Here is a 23,872-nt window from a genome sequence, read left to right on the forward strand (position 1 = left end):
GAATATCACGTGCATGGATTCAAGCGCAGTTTAATTCTTGAGATATCTAGCGCTCTTGTGCAGAGTGTAGATTAAGATGGTCGTTAAAAATGTAATCAAAGAGATGTAACAACGTCGGGTAAAAATATTGGGGACCTCACGATCGACCCATCCTTCTATTATGTTCCGAGTGCAGTTTTCTTGTAGAAGACAAGGCCCATTGCTAGATTTGGAGTGGGGACACGTGGCGACTGTCCAGGCTCCTAAATATTTTCTTCACACCAGCAACCACTTGACCCGAGTAATGTAGAGCTGCGATCGGTTTATTTTTAAAAGGCGGATCGAGGGACCAAGTCGTGTCCTCTTGGCGAAGCTGTAAATTATCGCAAGACGCAATTCGTAAGAACTCTAAGTGTATGGTATTGTAAAATATTGAACAGTTTTCTATGAAGGATTGGCAAGAAACATTTTCCAGTTAATTTTTTTATTAGTTTAGTTCCTTATATTAATTATGCTTATTCGTTGTCAAATCTAAAAAGAATACAGATGAACAATATTATTGATAAAAATGAGCCAATAAACAAATTGTTAAGAATTAGGAACGAATCTTTTATTTGTCTTCTTGTTCGAATTAGAAGCCTTGCAATTTTAAATGTAATAATAGTATAATAATTGGTGTCAATAAAAGATAAGAAATAATTCACGATCCATTTCTTCCCATCGTTAGTAACGACAGATCCAATCCGTGTGCCTTATTATTCCAAATTAGCTCAACAATACCCAGAACTCTTAAAAAATGTATACAAAATCCTAATTATTTTCGACTGAGCCAAAGTAAAATTCTACGACTCGCGTGTCAAAGATTAAAAGGACCAGAAGACAGGAAGATTACGCCATTGGCTGGTAACGTTTCCGAAGTTGCCCGTTTGGTGGCGATATGCGCGAACCGATTCGGGATCGTGACCAACGATTCCTCGTTAGCGATCGATGCGAATCAGGCTGCGAGGCGACGTCCACGCGTGGAAAGTGGCTCGGTTTCGAAGGTGACACGCTCGGATGCTGAGAAATGTCTCAGAATAACCTGCTGCAAGGATACAACTGTGAGTAACACTCGAGAAAATATCAAATTGACCAATCTCGCTCCTTCACCCTTATTTTCTTCGCTGCTTCGTCTTTCTCCTTTCTGATTCCCTCTCAGGCGAATTCCATCCAGTTGTAAAACTCTAAATAACGATGGATTAACTCGTCGCGATCTGTCGTTTGTCGGCTCGTGAAAAGTGAGCTGTGATAATGGCGGCTTTCGTTTATTTGCTACCAGCCGGAAAAAAGGCGAGGACCGACGATGTCGGACTTCTGCCGATCGCGACGCGAACCTTCAAAATTCCGTCGTTTTTTGACAGTCTCTTCTCTTCTCCTCGATACAACGGGAGAAAGTCTCGGGCTTTTAACGATGATGGCTTCCGGCTCTCTTTCCTTTCGTCCGCGAATCGGTAAATTTTTAATGGTGGCGAAAGAAAGTGCGACCTGTGACATTACGCGACTTTTTTACGGGATATCGGTCAAGATCGTTGGAATGATTTGGTGTCAGTGTGATGGAATCGTTGACAGAAAGAATTATGGATTATACGCTGCTTTGAATATGTACGTATAATTGTAACATATCGCGAAATGATGGAAGATGGTATAGGAGTTCATAAAATTAATCTCTCAGTGGTAACTGTGGAAGATACGTTTGTTAATAGTTAATATTATTCTTATGTACTATGCAGTAATTCACAAAAGTTTTTGATAACACTTTGATTAAAATATAATCGTATGAAATTTCAGTGAAACGTTAATATGTTCTATGACAAAGACAGCAAATGATTTTATTATTTTCTGATGTGCTAAAAAATGAACAAGTTAGTATAACACTTAAATAAGTTGTTACACGTGCTTTATTTAAATAAATGTGACCTCTTCACGAGATGTCACAAGACTAATGTGAGCGACTGTTCGCGTTCGCCTTATATTATATATAACTCTAAAAGTATAAAGTTAATTTTTTAGCTGCGTCTATTTTTATAAAAATGTCCAACTTGAAGTATTTGCTAAATCGGAATTTTGTAAGTTTTTAAGGAAATACGAAGCAGTTCATTTGTATAAAGCTATAAAGAAAATTCGCATGATTGTTTTATCGCAAAATATTTTAATAATTAAAAGATACTCCGATAATTGTTTTAAGATGAACTCGTTCAACTATTTCTATTCTAAACTTGAAATTCGACCATAGTTTATTCATAATTCTGTTCTTTTCTTCAAATTCTAAAAGCATGCATAAATTCGATAATACATAGTTAGAAAGTGAACAAATCAATTGTACGAATGATACATCGTCGAATATTTCTGCGGTCGAATGCAACATTGTCTCAAACTTGTGGATCAAACGCTCGGCGAATGCGTTACATTGTTTCAAGAGGCACCTGTGTCGCTACTGTCGACAGTTCCATTTAAATCAGTCATCAGTCACTCAACTGACGCATCATTTAGAATATCGCTTCACGATATCTTCTGATGAAAATGGGTTTCGATTTCGATCAGCGTCAACAGTTTTATTATTCAGGCTTGCGATACAAAATATCTAAATCGAAATTATTTCGTTGGTATAATCTTTAGCCTAAATAACAGAGTGATAGAAAAGTTAGATAAAATCAACGAATGATTGGTAGGTAACAGAAAAGATCTCATTATTTTTTTACAAGATCGTTTATTTTAATAAAGCTTGCGCCCTCTATGACTCTTCGTAAATTATTAAAAAATGCTAAAAAATGTTGGAGAAAAGAATTCTTAGTAATAATCAGCTTTGCTGGAACTGCTAAAAGCATAACCATCGTAATTTTATCGAAATCAGAAACAGAAAGGAGCCTCGAAGCTCGAGCTTTTAGTCAATACGACATACAGTCACGAAGCTATACATACACCGAATATTGTGTATCTGGCTTACCAAAGAAAGTAAAATCGTCCTGTGTTATAAAGTTATTCATACCTACATATCAATACGGTTATTATTAATGCATTCCTAAAAAGAATTAAAGAAATTTAAACATTCGATTCACAAAAATATTGGGATAAAATTGCATAAAAAGTTACAGTATATTTTCTTCAATGCCATGGAGATAGCTGGATATCATCGATATTTTAACGTACAAGATATTAATGCAGTAATAAACCTACGATTTTTATGATTTCATACAGATACGATAGGTCTATATAAGTATTATGACATTGTGTTTCGTGTCTTTTTATTTCCTCTTTCGTAATAAAGGCAAAGACGAATAAATAAAAGTATAACAATATCTTAGCAATGCATGTTTTAACGTGTCGGAACAAAAAGTCGTGGAGGTAATATTTTTATTATAGTATTTTATATTTAGGGAGTTTCGGATAGATTTTCGTAACTGTCTGTAAGTAACACGATTTATTCATTGGTAGCCATTATAAATTCTTTTAGTTGGACACGATCTAATTTCACAAAGAGCATACAGAAAACGGTAAAGTAACAGCAGTTGCAGTAGGCAATGGATTATTAAATAAGAGGAAAAAAAGACAGAAAGAGAGAGGAAAGACGGAAAGAGGGGGGAAAGGATTATTTTGTCACGAGAAGTATTAGGGTACAAGAATATTGTGCTCTCCTTTTTCAGAAAGAATCTTAAAAGCTTTCTGCTAAAAACATATGCACTATTCTTCTTCCTAATCCCCAACTCTCAAGAGCTTCAACGGAGAAATAGTAGCATCTCGAAAATAGCTGTTTAACAATGTTCTTTATTGTAAATCTTCCATTCCCAGCTTTGCGTAAATTCGTTCGAAACAAATATGTAATGGAAAACGCTGTCTTCGTATTAATTTACTGACATTTTTGGAACTCGTATCTAACATTCTACTTAACTATGAAATTAATCAATTTAATCTCAATTTAATATCGAATGTTATTTTTTGATATGGAGAAAACAACAACAAAGTTCTTTTTAAGTAGGCTAACTAGGCAGATTTTGAGGTAGGTTAACGCAGGTTATTATATAGCTCAAGATGTCCCTTTACAACGCTATTCAATTTTTTAGGGGATACCCAGTACGAGGATCCGCAGGTGCAGTTTACTCGTCCTATCCCGGAAGAAGTCATCAGGTGAGCTTAAACAATTGTATAGTGAACGTCAGCGTTGTATTGTAGGTTTATTATGTAATTTGTAAAATTAAATTAGAAGCGAAGTTATTAAAAGATAATTTTATCGAAAATTTTCGAATTTATAAAATTGTCTCTTTTGAATTAAAAATACTGTATAATAGAATTTAAGATAAAATTGGACGTAAAATTGTTCGAAGATATTAAAAAGATGTATTTCATTGGTGACTTTGGGTTTACAGTGTTTATGAAGTTTATGTGAAAGAGGAAACCGCGGGTTCTGAAGGGAGGAACGATGTCACCGTTGTGCCGAGTTTGCCGTCCACAAATGATCATCAATTAATTCAGGTAATTATGAGTGGTAAATTAACAATTAACTTTCCTTTATTAACTATAATTATTAATAACATTACGCGATATATGTACTGTAATTTTCTGCACCGTAAACACTTCCTACAGAGGTTCAATCTAATTTGTTTCCAGGGTGATTGCATGAACCTAAATGTAGCTATAGATTCTGAAGTAATTAACATTGATGGTGCTGTGACGAAGTTTCTCGGAAAAGATGCTTTCAAATATAAGGTAAAAATATGAAAATTATTTTTCTTGCTTTGATTCCTAATTAAATTACAAGATAGTTGATTTCCAAACTTTTATTTTTTATAGATTCTCGATCAAAATATTAATTCATCCGAAGATAACGTTATGGTGTATTCACATCCGGTTGTCGAAGGACCTTCCTCGTCCTCCACTCGACTGATCGATAAGGATGATCCACGGTCGAAGCTTCATTTTGTGAAATATTTGAAGCGAGATGGGAAAACGTTGAAAATTTGGGAATGTGGAATTTGTTAGTAATTTATTTATCGAATTCTATATGGATTGTTGTCATACATTGCACGAGGAAATTTTTGTTCTTCATCACATTGTTTAAACATTTAAAAACTCGAAAACTTGCAAATTTGAAAATTCCAACGTTTGAAGATTTCAACATTTGAAGATTGGAAGATATTCATCGTTTGAAGATTGAAAATTCAATGATTTTTATATCATAATATTGTATTATTATACATAATATTCTTCTTAACCGTACACAAGAATCTTAACATAGCGCGAAATCAATAGCATTTCTTTCGCATAACGCTCGCTATTTGCGACAACATCGCTAGAATAGCCCTAAAGCTTGATATTCGATCCAGGTTCGAAGGAGTTCCGGCATCAGTACACGTTGATGAGGCATTTGCCAACACACACCGACGAGAGAAACTTTAAATGCGAGGCTTGCGGCAAAGCTTTCCGGCAGTTGTCGACATTGAGCCAGCACAAGGCGATACATAGTGATGCTAGGCCGTACGTTTGCGAATTTTGTAAGAAAACTTTCAACAGGTCAGTGTACTATCAAAATCATTCTACGATTTTCATCTAATTATTTCTTGATTATATATATTTATTAATCTGGGTATTTTTCATTCGCTATATAATAATTTAAATCCCGTTTGAAATATTTTTAACGAACATTATATTCATATAAAAATTGAAACTACAATTTACCTAGAGGAAAGAATGATGACAGGCGTCGCTTGCGAGCGCGCACGGATCATTAGCGTTTTGAATCGCTGCAAAATTGCGCGATTGTGCGCGAAAGCGGAAAGGAAATTTTAACGAGCACGGATATGCTGGTCTTTTTATAAATTAATCTCCATAGAGTATGCTTTTTAAATAAGTAAGCCTGTTCGAATTGATATAATGCATTAATTAAGACGATTTCGATCTCGAAGCTTATAAAACTCTTTGTGAATGGGCTATTGAGTCGATTACGATTACGAGTCGCTACATTTTTTTTGTAGGATCATGTATTACTCTCCTTCGATTTATCTGCGTTGAAAGATGGCCTTATTTTGTGAAAAATTGGAATTTTTATACTTTTAACAATACTGTCATGTATAACTAACTATGACTTTCTAGAGTATCTACTTTGATCTCTCACCGAAAGACACATTCGGAGCACAAACCGCACAAATGTCAGGTTTGTGGAAAGGGATTTCATCAGAAGGGTAATTATTACTTATTAAGCTATTCGAAGTATGCAAGCTCTTTCAGAATTACATTTAAGAAAATCTTGCGTTCAAAACGTCTAAATCTAGAATGCTAACAAATTCTTTTGCGAACAAACTCTCGCGGATACGCATTATGCAAATATCTGGTCCGCGTTTTGTGGTGTCGATCAATTAAACGGTGCTGTAACAATTCTGAAACAGCCTGTGCAAAGTAAGTAAGCCGGAGCCGGGGAACCGGCAACAGTTAAATACCGTTCCGTTGTCAGGCAATTTGAGGAACCACGTGTTTACCCATACCAACGAGAGGCCGTACAAATGCGAGCTTTGTGGCAAAGGCTTCAATCAAATGTCGAATTTGGTCTGCCACAAGGTCAAAGCGCATGCACACGCGGAGAAAATGCAGCACGTGTGCGGAATCTGCGGCAAAGAGTTTCCGCGTCGATTCTCTTTGAGATCGCACGAGGAGTACAAGCACGGGATAAAGTATCGACATCCGGCTGGTGTGCAGCCGGGCATCGTCGATCCCAACGTCATAAGAAAGTAGGTAGACGTCACCGAATAGAACTGAACGACGCTTAATTTGCCCCTTGATAGACGGCTTCTTCTTTCGCTGAATGAACGCAACTTGAATGTTGATCTCTTAGTCGGTTAGAATGTAGTAGAAAGCTGACGGTCTTCTCTTTTCTTTTTCTTTCTTTCTTCCTTCCTTTCTTTCACTTCTGTAAATTGATCTTCTTTTCTAGAGTCTTCTTTCTTTAACACACATCGATGTACTGATTAATGTTTCTAATATGCGGAAGAGTAGAGTTCTTAACACGACTTTTAAATTTCAATGTAAAGATTATACTAGAATATTTGATGCTTTTAAGTAAGCAAACGAAATTTCAGGTTTGGATTCTCTTCAGAAGAGAATTTTTATATTTTACAGAGATATAGTAGAGGCGTTCGATATACATACTAGAACATTTTTAACCTTCTTGATAACTTGAAATAATACGTTAATAGAAATTTACGTTATAAAATAAAATATGTTAATGATAAAATATGTAGATAAATAATGATAAACGATGTAGATTGCCTACGGACGGTTAAAAACTAATTCTGTATATAGTGATAGATATTTTGTTTCAGTAAAAACGTTAGGATCGTGCAGCTGCCAAATGGCGATCGAGATCAAACTATAGAAGTAAGGGACAAGGATCCTTTAATGGCAGTTAGTAATTCATTTAAGCAACAAGAATCATATTACAACATTTGTAGTCTTTGGAAATTAATAAATTTGTCACATATTTTTTAACAGTCCGATGTAATGGAATCTGTAGTAATAGACAAGATTGATACGAAAGCGATGGAGATGGCACTGATCGAAGGACAAACGCCATTCGCGTTATTTAAACCAGCCAAAGGAATTCCTGTCCTCGTGAAAGTTTCTCCAACAGGAACTCATAAAAATGTAATAATTTCATCAACCAATTATTAATTCCTTTTGTTCTAAGCTTTATTAAAAAGTGGGCTTCATCTCTGAATTTAGATCTTGACTCCCGCTACAGCAGAAGATTTACGTATGGCAGGGAAGATGAGTCTAAGTCCAACGATTTCTGCTGACGCTGACAGGATCAAAGCAATTCAGGTAAAAGTACCCGTGGTAGCCACAGTTATTCAGAATATAGATCCTGATGGTAAAATGAATTTCATCGTTGAACCACCTGGACCTGAGGACGAACACGGTAAGTAAATAATAGTTTTTCTTATGATCTGAACATTCTGTTAGAGTAAAGAGAAGAAAGGATGAAATTTATGCAGAAAGAATGAAAAATATAGGAATCCAAGAAAAAATCTTTATTCGTATATTTAATCAAAAATCGCTTCAGTTTTCAAAATGCAAATTATTTAAATTAGCGTTTTAAATCTATAAAATCGCTCTGAAAAATTATCTGGTTTTAGTGCTGAGAAAAAGAAAAATTTTATAGTACGTTCTAAATCTATAAAGCTCCAAGTGTTAGCAAAACTGAAAATTCAACTAACAACAAATTTCATAAGTACCCGTTAATTGTTTCAGTAATGGTATTGTTTTTAGCGGAACGATTCCATTTCGCAATATATTTCCAAAAGGGCTTTTTAACGCGTCGTTGTCCGTCTATAATTGGCTCGTTAAAATAGCGATGTTTTTCAAAGTGTCGCCGCAATATGGCGTTTATTTGGTGCACTGTCGACAGAGAGCTTGGTCACGGCATTGGATTCTCAGTTCACGTACAGCGACCCGGCTAGAAACGAGCCCGATCGCCAGAATGGTCCTGTTGTGTCCTCGGCGATGGAGGATTGCAACGAACTGCTGGAACTGGCTGCCCAGGGTGGAATACAGTTCGTGCGCGCTACCGAGGATGGTCGTTACGAGGTGATGAATCATTCATCATCGATAGCAAGATTTTTCAGATTTGAGAACAGAGCTTTTGAAATTGTAAAATGAAATTCCTTTGAACGAAATATTATTTATTCGGAATGATATAACAAAAAATTATTAGATTTAAATAGATTTATGATTGGCAGGGTTGCGATATTACATTCGCTGAAATTATTTTCGTTTAAATTGGAAGAACGGAAAAGATGTTAATCTATTGATTTTTGGGAATAAATATGGAGAACGTAGCACGTTCATTAACACGTCCAATAATTAAAAATTGGAATATTTCCAGTCATAAAATTATTCCTTGTTGAGTTCTTTTCCATTCGTCGATCGTTTTGATGTAGTAATCCATATTATTTCTGGCTGTCGAATTTCTTGTACCCAGTGGTACGTGATTTCCGAGTATTTTAATTGGGACCAAAAATCTCGTTCTGAACATCTTTGATATCGCTTTGTAAATCGTTTTATTGAGCTAGCGTGCGAAGAATATTTATCGTATCAATTTCTATTCTTTTGTGAAATCACATGTCATATGAAAAATTAAATGTTAGCGGTATAGACGCACCAAGATACGATAAGACACCTAAATTTGAAATAACGGAATAAACTATAAAATTAAAAGCACGTTCATACCTAGTAAATGTTGGAAACGATTACGGAGTTACTATTGTGAACGGTTTTATTGTACCAATCAAGCGAACAGAAACGAAGAGGCTCTGTAAGCTTGATACATTGATATACAGCGCGATCCTCTCGCTAGTTAACTCAAAGGATATGCCGTAAATCACACATACTCGTCTTCATTTTATACGCACACATACATATAGCTGTCTCGGCCCTGATATAGCGATATCGGTCTCTGATGACAGATCACACATGATACGGCATCATCGCCACGATGGCAATGGGCGGCACTGTCTTTCAGTTAATTATATACATACCGAGAGGATCACTCTGTATTCCGATACTGTTAGAAAGATTAAATTTACAACTATTAACATTAACACTGCTGAGGACTAAAGCATAAAACTTGTGATAAATTTGTAAATTAAATTCTAAAAACTCGCCATCGATTGATGTTGCGGCACACAGGGGTGAAAGACATTCTTTTGCAGAAAATCATTTAAATCTTTTTAATTCTTTTGGACAATTTAATTACGCGCAACGATTCAATTAGAGCCCATAACAATTAAAGAATCGTTATTGTGAATAGTTTCATTGCTCCAATCATATAAATAATTAAAATATAAAAATTGGATTTACGTGGTATTCGTAAGATAAAAATTAACTTTAATATGATGATTAAACAATATATAGCTATAGATAAGCGGGTATGAAAATTAAAGTGACGTAGAAAAAGATTCTCTAACTGTTCTGACAGTATGAAAATATCCTCTTCGATTTCCTGCTTTCCTTCATTAATTATAATTTTATTTGATCATACGTATTTTATTCTGGCATTAATTATCCTTTATAATCTAGGTAATGACGAACAGCGAAGCTCGGGATCTGATGGCACAGAATTCACACGACGTGACCATTCTTGAGGGCGAGGATGCAGACGCGATCAATGTTGTGAATATGCGCGGTAACGGGGAAGTTATTATCGGAGATTCTGATAATCAGATCATGGTACTTGATTCTGCCTCCACGCAGAAATCTATGCCGATAGACGGCATTGAGATCCTAGAAGACAAAGACATTCGGATTCTCGATAGTAAAAGCCTCGACGATCGTTTTGTGGATGGCATTAGTTTCCTGTCGCAATCGAAGATCGATGATCTGATCTTAGGCCCAAAATCTTTGTCCATCGATGGTGGAGTCTCTGTTGGCGAACATGAAGATGAAGGTGAATTTCACTACGTTATTCTTTATTTCATTCCTTATTTTGTACTAAGTCCTTTATCATAAAATTGTTTTATTTTATTAATTTCTTGCACACATTACGATATTTATATCGTTATTCCACGAGGTTTTATTTCAATCATTTTAATATCATGAAACATTCAACAATTTTTTACGTTTATGTATTAATTTGTTGCATTATTCCCTTCACTAGTTTAATAATATTTTGAAGCAATTATATTTTTTTGTAATTTTTTTTAATGAGCATAAAATTGATTCAACTTCCTCGAAACAATAACATCGAATTTTTCGAATTGAACAAACCTTAATTTTCGTTGTAAAACAAGTTATAAGCTAAACCAATATTTATTACGTAACAACCTGATATTATTCGAAAATTTTCTTGAATTTTTATACAAATCTTGTATTGATATAATTCACAGCTATAGGAGTGCCTTCGAGCCAACAAGAATTAACAAATATTCTTAGTCATAGAAGCGACATTTCGACTCTGTCGACTGCCTCTCAGCCTTCGATATCGTCTTTGTTAATGAAAAATCATCCATCATTGTCAATTTTAAACGACACACTTCCATATTTGAAGAGCAATACCAGTTTAGCCGAAGATCTTAATATTCTGGGTAGTTCGACTATGGATGATCATCATTCCGTGTACGAGTCCAAGATAAAATTGCCCTGTGTTTTCGATAACAGTGAGCCTGATACTGGTTTGATACCCATTAGTCAATCGGACATGAAGATCCTCGGATCGGGAAGCTCAAATAAGGTAAAAGATTTAGACTTTCATTGTTTCATCGTTTATTTTAAACTTTTAGTTAATTTTACGCTCGTATTTTGATTATATTATTTGCGCAAGCTAGATACAACAAAATTTCTTACTAGTATTATTTTTGTTTAATTAAACATTTCCTCATTAGTGTTTAATTTTTTTAGGGAAGAATTTTCTAAGGAAAGATGAATTTTTCATTTTTTATTTTTTCGTCGTATATATTTAAAATATTAAAGTAGATAAGATGTTATAAAATATTAAAGAAGATAAGTAATACATATGTTGAAAAGTATTTTTAAATACTTAAAAAATATAGTATACACATTTGGAGTTATATTATTTTCCTATCTGTTGGAATTGTACTTAAATTAAATCTCCACAGATTAAAATATATCCAAAATGATTTATTGTTAGTATCTTCTTAATATGAAACATGCTATAATTTTAAGTAATTTTTAAATTTCCCAAGTAATTATTCTATTCCCACATTCGAATTTCACGCTTGGAATTCAAGGTTCTCGGTAGTAAATCAAATTGTCTACCGTCATCGAAATTGTTCTCCGGGTTGAATGAAGTGAAGATTCTGGGCCCGAAAAATCACAATCAAGAGATCATGACGTCACAGTATCAGGATCTAAAGTTACTTAGTCCGTACGAGCAATTTTTGAAGAACACCGCTTCGAACACTAATGGCTGCGACAGCGGCGTAGTCGCCACTTCCGGTGGATGCAGGAAGGAAGTAAAGATTTTAGGCAAGAAGTTGGGAACTGGCATTATTACCAGCACGGAGGAAGGCAACGTCGTGGAAGTCATCGAGGAGAAAACTAAGCTGGTAAGAGATTCCATGATTACCTTCAATTTGTTCGCTCGCTAATCGTATCGCTCTTTCGTACATCTTCCTGATCTTTAACGTTGTGTTCATTTAATATTCAAAATCTAGGATCAGCCGAGATCAAACTGGAGTTCTAAGAGTTAATTTTCCAGATAAATAAATGTCGATAAAAATGAGATATAAATATTTACAGATTTTTTGATTTTAAAAGAAGATATTTTAGGATTCGAACATTTTATTGGAAATTATGTTCATTTCCTTTTAAAAAACTAAGTTCACATACATTCCTTGTAACGTGATAAATTGATAAGAAAATAACGTGACTTAAAAAAATGATAAATTTACTGATCCATGTCTAATCGAGGAATCAAGCGCTCCAATTTTGCCTTTAACTTTTTTATATGGTTTTATTCATCTCTTCGACATCAATCTACTTTATTACACAAAACTATATATGCATAAAGCACTGTAAATTACCGAGACAAATAAGAACGCAGGAAGAACACAAAGAGCAAGATTCACCATTATAACTATAAGAAATTCAACATCAAGAATCTTCATGAATTGCATTCACAAACATTCAGTTTTCATCACACTTTTAAAAATAATCTTCAACATTTATCTACTCGATAATGTGTACAAAATGAACAAAAAAAAAAAAAAAAGACCAGGAATCTTCACTAGCTGCACTCGTCAACTTCAACCTCATCATACTTTCAAAATAATTCACGATCTTCTCTCATTCAACAAAATCATAAGAAATATATTAATTATCAATCAACCAAGAAAAATATTAATTTTTTGAAGATGATGGACTGCGCAGGAGGGCTTTGCAACAGCTCCGACAACACGGTGATCTCGTCGCCCCGGTTGGACAGGCAGATCAGGGAAAATGGTGGTCCAGACAACTTCTTGCTCCAAGTAAAGAAATTCGATTACGCTTATGATTCATAGACAGTTGAAACAAAGAATATTTCCCTCGATCTGTGCAGGCTTGTAGCCCATGCGACACGGACTTTTTGAATTTCGAGAATCGTTTGAAAGACACGTCGCCGGCTGGCCATTTTGAACGAACCCAAAAGGATTCGAGGGACAGTTTCAGCTCCACTGGCGGTCTTCCCGATCTCGATTGATCAAGAATTCGATTTGGCCCTCCGTTTCACTCTCTCTGTTTTCTCATTGAAAGTTTCAGACGCTGTACGAGAGGAAATGTCACCACGAAATCTCTCAATGGCCGTGAAGAATGGATGTGATTATAATCACGCATGAAATTAAAATTTCATCGGTTCTTCGTCGGTTTTTCGTCAGTTTTTCGAACGATTTCGAAGGACTCGTACAAATGGCAGCAATAGGATTCACTCTTTTTTTTCTCATTTTTATAGTTTTTTTAATTTTTTTTTTTACATTAGAATTTCCGTATTTTAGGATCGTGAGGTCTTAAAGAGTTTCGAATTCTTGTGATTTTATTCCGAACGTCTTACAGTTAGTTGAGGCGAGGGTTATTCTCGATAGCTCGTACTGATTTTTCTTCGCTTCCTTTCAAGGTGTTTTTTGTTGACTCGCGAAACGAGTAAATTTTAACACTAGGGAAAATTGCGGGAAAGACACTGGAACGCTTTTAATCGATCGGATTCTAAGAAAAATATAGGTAACCTCGAACGTTCGCGAGGAATTTATAAATTTAAAAGGAACGCTAGCGTTAGACGACTAATTTATTTTTTTAATTTTAGAATATTTCTAAGCGACGGACAACAATTTCATTGAGATTCGGGAATTGCTAGGTTTTTCGTGGCTTCCTGAAGTGAAAGAAAGAAAATAAGATAAAAGGAGGGAAAAGAGGGAGAGAAAGGGGAAAAGAAAGAATGTTAATGAAAAAATATTAGTAAAGGACTTTTAGCAGAATGTTATAGCACATGCGTGAGAATTTAAATGAGGTTCGTAATTTTATGGGAAATGCTAATGATTTTACTTACGGATGAGAAAGTTGTATTTTTGCGCGGCGTCCAGGCCGACAGCTTGTAAATTTTAATTCGCGTGCACGTGCTCGCGTCCCTTATGTTCAAGTACGCATTGTTCATTTTCCGGGTTTCTATTTTAACTTGGCCGATTACATTGTATAAATTCGAATAGTATTTTATATTTGAATTTCGAGGTTGGAGAATAAAATTATATGCAGAAAATTATCTACTGTTGTAAAATTTATTCGTATCGCTGTATTCATGACAAACAGCAAGATTTATTTAATTTACGCACATGTACTGTACGTTTTCCGTTTAAAATACCATGCCTGAATCAGAGATTATGTTTCTTGTTATTCTATTACAGAGATAACAAATAATATTGGAAATATCGTTGGTATATTTTTATTGATCTTTTTGCATAAATGCAAAAATTTGAGATTGTAATGTTAATATTAAGATTGACCTTTTTTCCTGAAGATTTGTATAAATGGATGATTTATCATATATTTAAAACGACATAGTGATTGAAAATTAGAAGTACACTTCGTACATAATCTGGACAAGAATTTGTGGCTTATCCTTATACATTGAACTAAGAAATTTATCTAACGAAAACCACAAAACAAAATGATCGAAACTACTTACTAAAACTAATGAAATATCCAAACCACCGTATGTTTCACTTTGAAAGCTAAGCTTGCTCCAAAGGGACGCACGCATACATATATCTTCCTTTTCTCAAGATTTTTCCCTGGTGTGGTCGTTGATCCGACACAACACGTGTCACTGTCGCTTTCCACTTTTCACGTGTACGGCTTCGTGATATATGTAGTTTTTTTTCCTTCCGACACCCTTTTTTCCGGGAAACCCGAGGGATCGGTGGATTCGATAAAATTTACTCGACAGAAGGTGACGTTCACCACGCGAACTTCTAGCCACCTTCATTTCCGGCTGTGTTCTCGTTCTTCGTCGCACTGGTGTCACCTACGAGGCGGACTCAAATCAAGTTGGGTTAGGTCCGGGATCCAGACAAAGGGAAGCGTCACGGGAAAATTTCTGGCGGTCTGAACAGCTTTCCCTATTCCTGTCTTTCTCATTCTCCTTTATATCGTTCCTCTAGCGCTGGTGCTGATAACGTCGAAACGTACGGCGATTTCGTTTCCTTGTTCCGGATGGATTTAATAGCATCCGGAAACGAAATTAGCTGTGTTGTTCGTGACGTAATTGGAGCGAAAAGTTAGGTATTCGATGTTATTTTAATTTTCTTGTTTTTGTTCTTTCTATTCTTTTCTTCTTGGTAAAAAGTGTAGGGTAAAGTTTACGCTAGACGAATTATCGCCATAATTTAGCAGCATTAGTTATTCTGTATGTTTTGTATATTTATAATGATATTATGTAGGCACATGAATATGTAACAAAGCATCTGTAGGTATATAAACCTATGGAATTGTAAATCAATCAAAATTGTAATGATTGCGCGTCCCTTATCCACATAGGGCTTGAAGAAATGAAAATATGTACATATTAATATTCGAGATGCCAAGGTTTCTATCTTTTTCTTCTCTTACCTTAAACGGAGCGTAGAGAAACTGCTAGCTTCCTTCAAACATTACAAATTGCTGAATGATTATTTTCTTCTCAACAAAAATAACGATAGCTGGATTATAAATTGCAATTAATGCTTCTCGTACTAAAATTCTATAGAATGATCTATTATTCATATGGAACTCTATCACCTGGAAGCTAAACGAGCCAAAACTCTGTTATTATATTCATTTATAATTATTATATTGTCTAATCTGCTATTGTTTTATACTCCATTATATATCATCAAACTATACAAAAAGAGGAGAATTTAATACCATTACAGTTACCATAGATAAACTTCAATTCTCCTGAACGAACTTCCATATTGGGCGTGCACGTGTTTGACGAATCGAGGGGAATCGACCGTGAGCCGATTCGAAAAACTTTTATCCGCCAAAATTGTGTGAACGAATCGACGTAACGCCATTGACTTCTTCGTTTCGTCTCGCTTTTCGCCTTTACAAGGTGTTCTTGACTTGCGCGCGGGCGTTCGCTCGCTTGCTCGCGTGTTCACGTGGAGACGTTACCCGTGGAGCGTTCACGGAGGGAGATCGAATTTGCGAAATGGCTGTGTACGAGGGTTGAATTTCTGACGAGGTAATTCGCGGGGGAAGCGTAGCAGACCGACGTCCCCGCGTAGAACGGAAAAAGTTGTAAGGGTGAGAAATTCAAAGTGAATTCCACTGAAATAGGCGTCCCGACGATTCACTTCGTTACGGGTGACAAGTTATCAGACCTTTCTTGCTAGAGCATCGTTCAATGGACGGAATGATTTTCGTCGTTCTTCCCTGTCGATGCTTTTTGACTATACAGGGTGAGACATTTTCACTCGTAAGTGGATATTCCAATCATAATATTTTTCGTACGATGTCATTTTTCGAAGCGTTAAATATATCATTATTTGTTATTATAAAGAAGCTGTATAACGAGATGAATTATTAAGAGATGAAAAATTAAGACCGAAAATAAACCATTTGTCAAATTTAATATTACTCACATGCTTATACTCATATTACATGTGTGTACATTATTTCTTGTAGAAAATTAAAAAATATATTGTTTTCTTTGGCTTTAATAAATTTGCGATTTTCTATCTAATGGAAAATATATTATCGTGTAACAGTCTAGTTATACAGGGTGGTTGGTAACTGGTGATACAAGCGGAAAGGGGGTGATTCTACGCGAAAAAAGAAGTCGAAAGTATAGAATAAAAATTTTTTGTTTGAGGCTTTGTTTTCGAGAAAATCGACTTTGAATTTTCGCTCGGTACGCGTGCGGTACGTTATAAGGGATCTCACTGTAGATCTTTGTCTCGATGGAAAAATTAAAAAAAAAAAAATAAAAAAATGTTTATTCTATATTTTCGACTTTTTTTCGCGTAGAATCACCACCTTTCCGCTTGTACCACCAGTTACCAACCACCCTGTATACATATTTATCAGCGAATATAGCTCAGTATGTTGTATCTACTTATATACATATGTTATGTGCACGCATTATCTATGTGACCTTATCGTTTGATTTTGTATCGAAAAAGATGAAATATAACTTTGCTCGTTAACGAGGATCGACGTTGATGTGGTGTAGCCAGAATTTTGCCAAATAGGAATTAAATAGAGTCGTTTGGGAAATGTAATTGGCGAAACTTAATTACGAGGCCCTGACTTCGATGCAAATTGCTTTTGCACGACATTTGTGCCCATTTCAAAATGGTCCACTTTCGAAAGTCGATCTCGCTCGTCACGATACTAAAATTATTTCCCCTTTATTACACGCTCGTTATTCGATTATTATTTTACACCAATCCAATCAGTCATTTGTTACGCATTTTTCGAACCAGTTAACGAACATTTTATTTATCGTCCGATTCAATTATCGTTGTACAATTGCTTCAATTATCCTGAACTATTTATCGTTTGTGTATCATGATAAAAAAAAAAGAATTAATTATGTCACACGATCGAATAGAGTCATCCGTTCTACGTCGAGCCAACGATATTTGCATGCAATCTGATTCCCGCGATGCGTGTCGCGTTAATCAGGTTACATGAATTAAGTTGCCCCCTGTTATTTAACATTCATTGGTTGATCGATCGACCTTGTTTCTGACCGGTCATTCTGTCACTGGATAGCGTCACTAACATATTTACCAACAATATTCATAAACAAATAACTCGGTATTCTCTTTCGTCGGTGGTTCGATCAGTCGAGGGGACGTTGTTAGATACTCGACCCATAATCCTTTTTCTAACGATGCAAATGAGGCTTTGAAATAGTAAACCATGTATGCAAACAAAATAGAAGTATAAAGAAGAATAGAAGAATTTAAAAGAACGATTTAGCTCTAATCTTTAAATTTGCGTTTTAGAAACGTACGAATTATATAAAATTAAAAAAAAGTAATGAAAAAAGAAAGAAGGAAAGGGAATTAAGGGAATAATAAGAAAATAGAAGAGATAAGAAGAAAGTGATTAAGTATAGGAGAGTAGAAAAAAAAGAGCGAGAAGAACAGGAGCATCGTGGTTTTCCACGGGGCGAAAAAAGAAAGGTAAATTCGTCGGTAAGAAACTGTGCGCTAATTAAGGCTGTTTCATCAGAGATTCCCTTTTTCGAGGGGGCTGGGGCTCGGCTTTTAAATAAATTATACCACGTTAAAAGCCTCTTCGCACTTCCTCGGATAATCCATGGGTTCGTTTCGCCTTGGAACTTGCACTCTAGGAAGGATTCCAGCGGATAGGAAATGAGCTAAGCCTTCTGGTTATAGGTGTATCATAATGCAAGTAATAACGCGAGTTGTCTCGGTGAATTACTTTCTGCCTCATTTAAATGGTAAGATGGATGAATCGGACATTTATATGGTTTACTAGACGTATTTTTGTTAGAATGTAACGTTCGTTGTTTAGAGAATCTTTAGAGAATTTAATAAGACTAGTGGAATGATCAAGTTAAACGTCAATGAAAATGCGTGTTAAATAATTCGTTCCGTTTGCTATATCCTTCAAGTGTTATATTTTTTTTGTAAAAAAATTTGTGATTTTGTCTTTTGTAAGATTTTGATGTCGCGGTTTCTGAGTGATACAATATTTCCTGTTAAGTTTTGAAACATAAAGATTACTAAATATTCGTTAACTAAAAATTATACTTTGCCTATTATCCTGAAATAAATTTTTTCAAATGTACTTTAGAATAGATACGTAGAATAGAAGTTTTTAAGTTCAATTTTCAACAATTATAAGAAATTTTTAAATATATAACCTTATAGATGTTTTACCAACACACACGCATCACACGCCCCTTATCATGTTAATTTCGACCAACGGGGTTTGTAAATGGATGTTTCTTGGGCCATCGGATGCATTTCTAGACAATTCGGTGTGGAAGCAGTCGGGGAAAGGTACGAATTCTTTGCGATTACAGTCGGGAAAAGGATCGAGCGGAATTTCTTTTCCCTAGTTTCCCTCGAAATGCCGAGTCGAAAAGACGATACCTTTAACGCTAAAATTATTTCGACCGACAAAAATTTCAGATAAATCTGTTTTTTATAGAAGTGGCCTGTGAAATTCGGAAAATCGTGCCACAGAAATTTTTGCTATTTCCGATTCAATAGTCTTTCCATTATTTTTTCAATATATATGAAATTCTAAAGTATTATGAATTTTATCTCTGTAAACCATAGATTTTGATGCTATACTATTCGTATTTTAGCTTTTTAAATAAAATTTGTTTTTTACTTGTTAAGATTTGGATAAATTTAACTGTTTGGATTTAAAAATTATTGCAATTTGCTGTTTAATCTCTAAGCCTCGATGAAGATAAAGATTAAGCAATGCAAATTTAAAATATACAAAAATAACAGTATTGGACGTTATAATACGAGATGTGGTAAATAGAAGCATTGAATATATCGAATTTAACTAAATCTAGCAACAACTAAAGCACCTTAGAAAACCTATACAAAGTTTCATGATTGACTAAAATGTAAGAAAATTTCTAAAAAGAATATTTTACGAAATGTTGAGAATAACGAATGTGAGACAGGCTGATGTATAACAAGAGCACAAATCAGACATGGGAAGAGGTAAAATAAAATCGTCGTTTGCTCTGTGTAAAATGCAACATACGGGGGATACGGGTTGACGAGACGGATGAAAAGCACACGGAACGACGGTATTGTTGCTCGTAGAATTGTAGATTACTTTTACGATTCACGATCTGCGTGGTTAAAGTAACAGAAACAGTCCGGGTTACCGTTAACCGTTATGTTGGTACATAAATATAAAACGAGTCCTCCGTAGCCGAGTCGACTATCAAGTAGTAAGGATGGATGCCAAGTCGATCGTCGAAATATTGCGGCCTGTACCGGATTCAATGTTGCGAATAAATTTAGGCGCGGCTGTTTTATTATTTCAAACCATCTATAAATACGTTTTCTTCCATTCTTTGTTGCCTCTTGGAAAAAATAATTATCTTTGCGAACCACGAACTGGTCAAATAAATCTCTATCGAGGTTTCAGATTTATCAGTCTGATAAGAGGAAGAAGAAGGATAAGAAGAAGGAAAGATTTTTGATAATAGTATGGAGATCAAGTCATAAAAGAAATAATCGTTGATTTTGGAAAAAGTACGCTTCTCAGATTGCAGATTCGATATTAAAATACGTACGAGTATTTTTCCCCAGTTACTCCTTTAATATTTCATTCTCTTTCCAGGCGAACTATTTTTTACATATATATCTTTACGTTCAGATTATTTGCCGATTGCTCCATCCGTACAGAAAAGAGAAAATACACATGAATTGGGTTGAATGAAAAGTGATTCTTCAAACGACTTGCACAAATTTCGATCTAAACGAAACCAGATTCAGAGTGATTTCACCGTCAATTATGGAAAAACTCAACGAGCGTAACGAATCGTAGTTTACGAGCACTTTTGTTCAACGATTGTCAATTATCACGTTTGTTCCCCATTGTTTCGCTCAAAATCACACTATCGACGATTTGACGAATAATTTACGCATCAGTTACAAGTTTCGTATCGGCAAAGGAATAATATTCAGCGTTTCGGTAGTAAAAGTCAGCACTAGGTGCTGACTCGAGTCTTTCTTCCCTATTCTTTTTTTGTCTTTTTCATTCTTTTAATAAATTCGAAGAAAAGAGATACGAAGGACTGCGGCATCCCTGTGGGAAGGTTATTTAGATTTATTCGCGAATCCTCGAGCCGACGATATTTTCCCCGAGTGCACGTGCCAATACCAATAGGCGGAGTGGTTAATACCGTCTGCCCTGGCATCTATCCTTGCTACTTGATAGTCAGCTTCCATTCGAAAGCTTCGTCTTATACCGCGGCCTATACAGTAATCCTAACTCTCATCCGCTTTTTTCTCGATCCCTGCATCGCGGTCGGGCTTCCTCTTGCCATCGAACTCGATGGTATAAATGTCGTTGGTGTTTCAAGAATTTCATCTCGATTAAGTTCTCCGTCCATTTGATAGAAATATTTCTATCCAAATCGTTCGTACACTATGTCATTTGTAATTACGAAAGTAACGAAAATAAAAATGATTGTAAAAGAAGAGTGACAACTTCAAAGCTCGAGGTAGATTCTCTTGTTGTTTAAAATATTTTTATTTGAATATCCTTTATTGATAAAAATAATTTCTTTCCATTTTTTTGAGAGTATCAATTCAATAATTATTAATGTTTTTAAATTTAGAAGCTTCAAAGTTACTGGTCCAGACGAGAGGAACACATAATATTGTAATAATATAATTTTCATTTAGTTTGTTGTATCGCTCGTTCTTACGAATTCATATATTTATCGCTTATTTTTGAAACAGTTACATCTTTCACTATAACATATTGTTCTCTGCGTCAACTACGAACTATTCCTATCCATTAAGTGATATTTGTTTTAAAATTTCGTTACCTTAATATCATTCACTTTCGAATATCGCGAAATAGAATTGGAAAATGCTTCCACGATCGGGTAAGAGACGATGGCGTCATTTCGATGTCAGTGAAATGAACAGTTTTTTTTTGACACGCTTAACGTTTAATATTCATATTTCAATTCCGATAGAGCGTCTATTCCAGGGGGTAAAGTTTCTTCGTTGATCCCCGGTTCGGCTGACCGCAGGAATTTCTTGTTACACCGACGAAATCACAGAGAGCTGGTTCCTCCTGACGATAGCAGGCTCGATTTTGTGGAATATCCGGATATTCCAGCGTTTTATCGATGTCTCCTCCGCGGTAGGTCACGCGTCACCCGAGTAATGTCTGAAACTACCGTAGTCACCTGTGGAAGTTAGATAATTTTCAATGATAGAAATTGATTCCTGAACAAAAGCATTAGGATTCATTCTCGTTAATCTTCCTTTGGAATCATTAATAAAGGAGCTTTTACTACTAATTGAGGTCTGCTCTGTCCTTTCGTACAATATTCGACATAAGTGTGGGAATATTAGTGTTTTTTTACATGTTTTTATGTTTCTTCGTCGCAATATAAATTATTTAATGAAACAAGCTATAAATTATAATTTATCATTGTTGAAATGGTCACCGCTTCTAAGAAAACTCTACGTCTGGTCTTTTTAGTTTTCTCGAGCACTGAAGCCATCGACAGCGTATAGACAAAAGACGAAGACAGACTATAAACAGGCGACGTTGGCTTCGGGGTCTTCAGTTATTGGGTAACACAGCTAGCGTGCGGATCTGGGCCAGCTCAAATTGTATTCTTACTTATAATTACGCTTCTATTTAAATATATTTTCTACCTTACAATTTATCCACGAGTTTCTCTGTTTATACATCAAACAAGCTCAACAATCATTATCACCGCGTATTTTAAAAAGAATTCTATACTTTTACTAGTGTACGTACAAAATTAACGAATCTTTAGAATTCAATGAAAATTCAGTTAAAACTTAGAAAGCACTCATGCAGTAGAAAACTGATTTTAATTGCAGTTGATAAAAATAGAAAGCAAAAGAATAGCAAACTTTTCAAGATAAAAGTTTCGTCTATGAAATATTCATTACAAGGATGCAGTTTCAAATGAATATTCTTTTTCCAGTACTGGACATTTCTTTTTCAAGAGAACCCTTAGAGGGCGCAGCTAAGTCACGAAGGCTCCCGCTTCCCTTGCATCTCGACTGACGCGCGCCCTTTTGTGCAGGACACCCGATATATCACGATGATTCTCCGCGAGCACGCCTTTACGAGCGGTGCAAAAAATTTATAACCCCAAGATGGAATTGAATTTCCGGTCGGCGCTGGCCGAATACTGATTACGCCGCACTTTATACACCTTCCCCTTCCCTGTAACCCTCCTACACCTTCCTTTTTGCGGCCTTAATCGTTTGGCACGATTGTGCAACGCTGACTTCCGTCTACGTTGGTTTTGCGACGTTTCGTTCCTCCAGGCCGTTGCTCATTTCTGCTTAACGAACGAGAGCTCGATGACGGTTGTTAGCCGTCTCTGATTTCATTGCGTCAAAAGAGCTGTGTACTTACATAGTGCTTCATCGTAAAAGTTTTACCAGTTTAGAATCTCGTAAACATTTTATTTGACAACGTAAATGTATGCGGCTGACAATTTTATTGAAATTTTTCGTAAAGTAAAGAGATTCTAAATGAAGCTAAACAATTATAAGTAAATTAGGTAACAGTAAAATCCTGGAATTGATACATACAAGTAGCAGAATTTGGAAAGTTTGCTTTTCAATAATTATCCATATTGTGCTCTATATCATTCGTTGTTATTTATTGAAATCAGTTCACGATTTTTTTTTATTTGCTAAACTATGATATTATGAAAGAACTGTCAGTAACGGAATTTTACAAGTTAATAGAAATTATGTTCAGGTTAAAATTTAAACGACCGATTCTATTATCCTTTATTATCTTCCTTTGATACTATTCTAATCACTTAAACGCCCAATTCGGTTAATACAGACTCTCTCCTACAATGATCCATCAATAATAGAAAAGTGACACGATATTCCTACTTATCACGCGAGTCACTTAAATCTCGGAAACGTCCCTCGCTCGTTCTATTAAAAGCCTGTCCGTGATAATTTCAACTGGCGACAGGAATGATTGCCGGCGAGTACTTGACTAGGGGTTGGGTGATTCGAGGAAAAATGAATTTTCATTATTAAGTATCGAGCTTAATCCGAAAAACGGCTGCTTAATGGGTCGCTGATGAAAAATTTTAAATTATTCCAGGACTATTATAGCCGGGGTCGGTCGTAAAATTTCC

The 23,872-nt window shown here is 35.4% G+C and overlaps 1 protein-coding gene across 1 annotated transcript; it reads left to right on the forward strand.

Moving 5' to 3' along the window:
• Positions 1–890: 890 nt before the first annotated feature.
• Positions 891–14,399, forward strand: LOC117208820. The gene is made up of 17 exons (XM_033450220.1): positions 891–1,079; positions 4,077–4,140; positions 4,380–4,485; positions 4,621–4,719; positions 4,804–4,987; positions 5,337–5,523; positions 6,103–6,191; positions 6,461–6,734; positions 7,326–7,407; positions 7,495–7,647; positions 7,726–7,921; positions 8,411–8,589; positions 10,081–10,447; positions 10,887–11,230; positions 11,748–12,065; positions 12,873–12,986; positions 13,058–14,399. Exons 1-17 carry the CDS (start codon positions 1,046–1,048, stop codon positions 13,196–13,198), a joined length of 2,931 nt encoding a protein of 976 aa, XP_033306111.1. The 5' UTR covers positions 891–1,045; the 3' UTR covers positions 13,199–14,399.
• Positions 14,400–23,872: the final 9,473 nt, after the last annotated feature.

This window comes from Bombus bifarius, unplaced genomic scaffold, assembly GCF_011952205.1.
Source record: "Bombus bifarius isolate JDL3187 unplaced genomic scaffold, Bbif_JDL3187 scf7180000008162, whole genome shotgun sequence".
Lineage (NCBI taxonomy): Eukaryota > Metazoa > Arthropoda > Insecta > Hymenoptera > Apidae > Bombus > Bombus bifarius.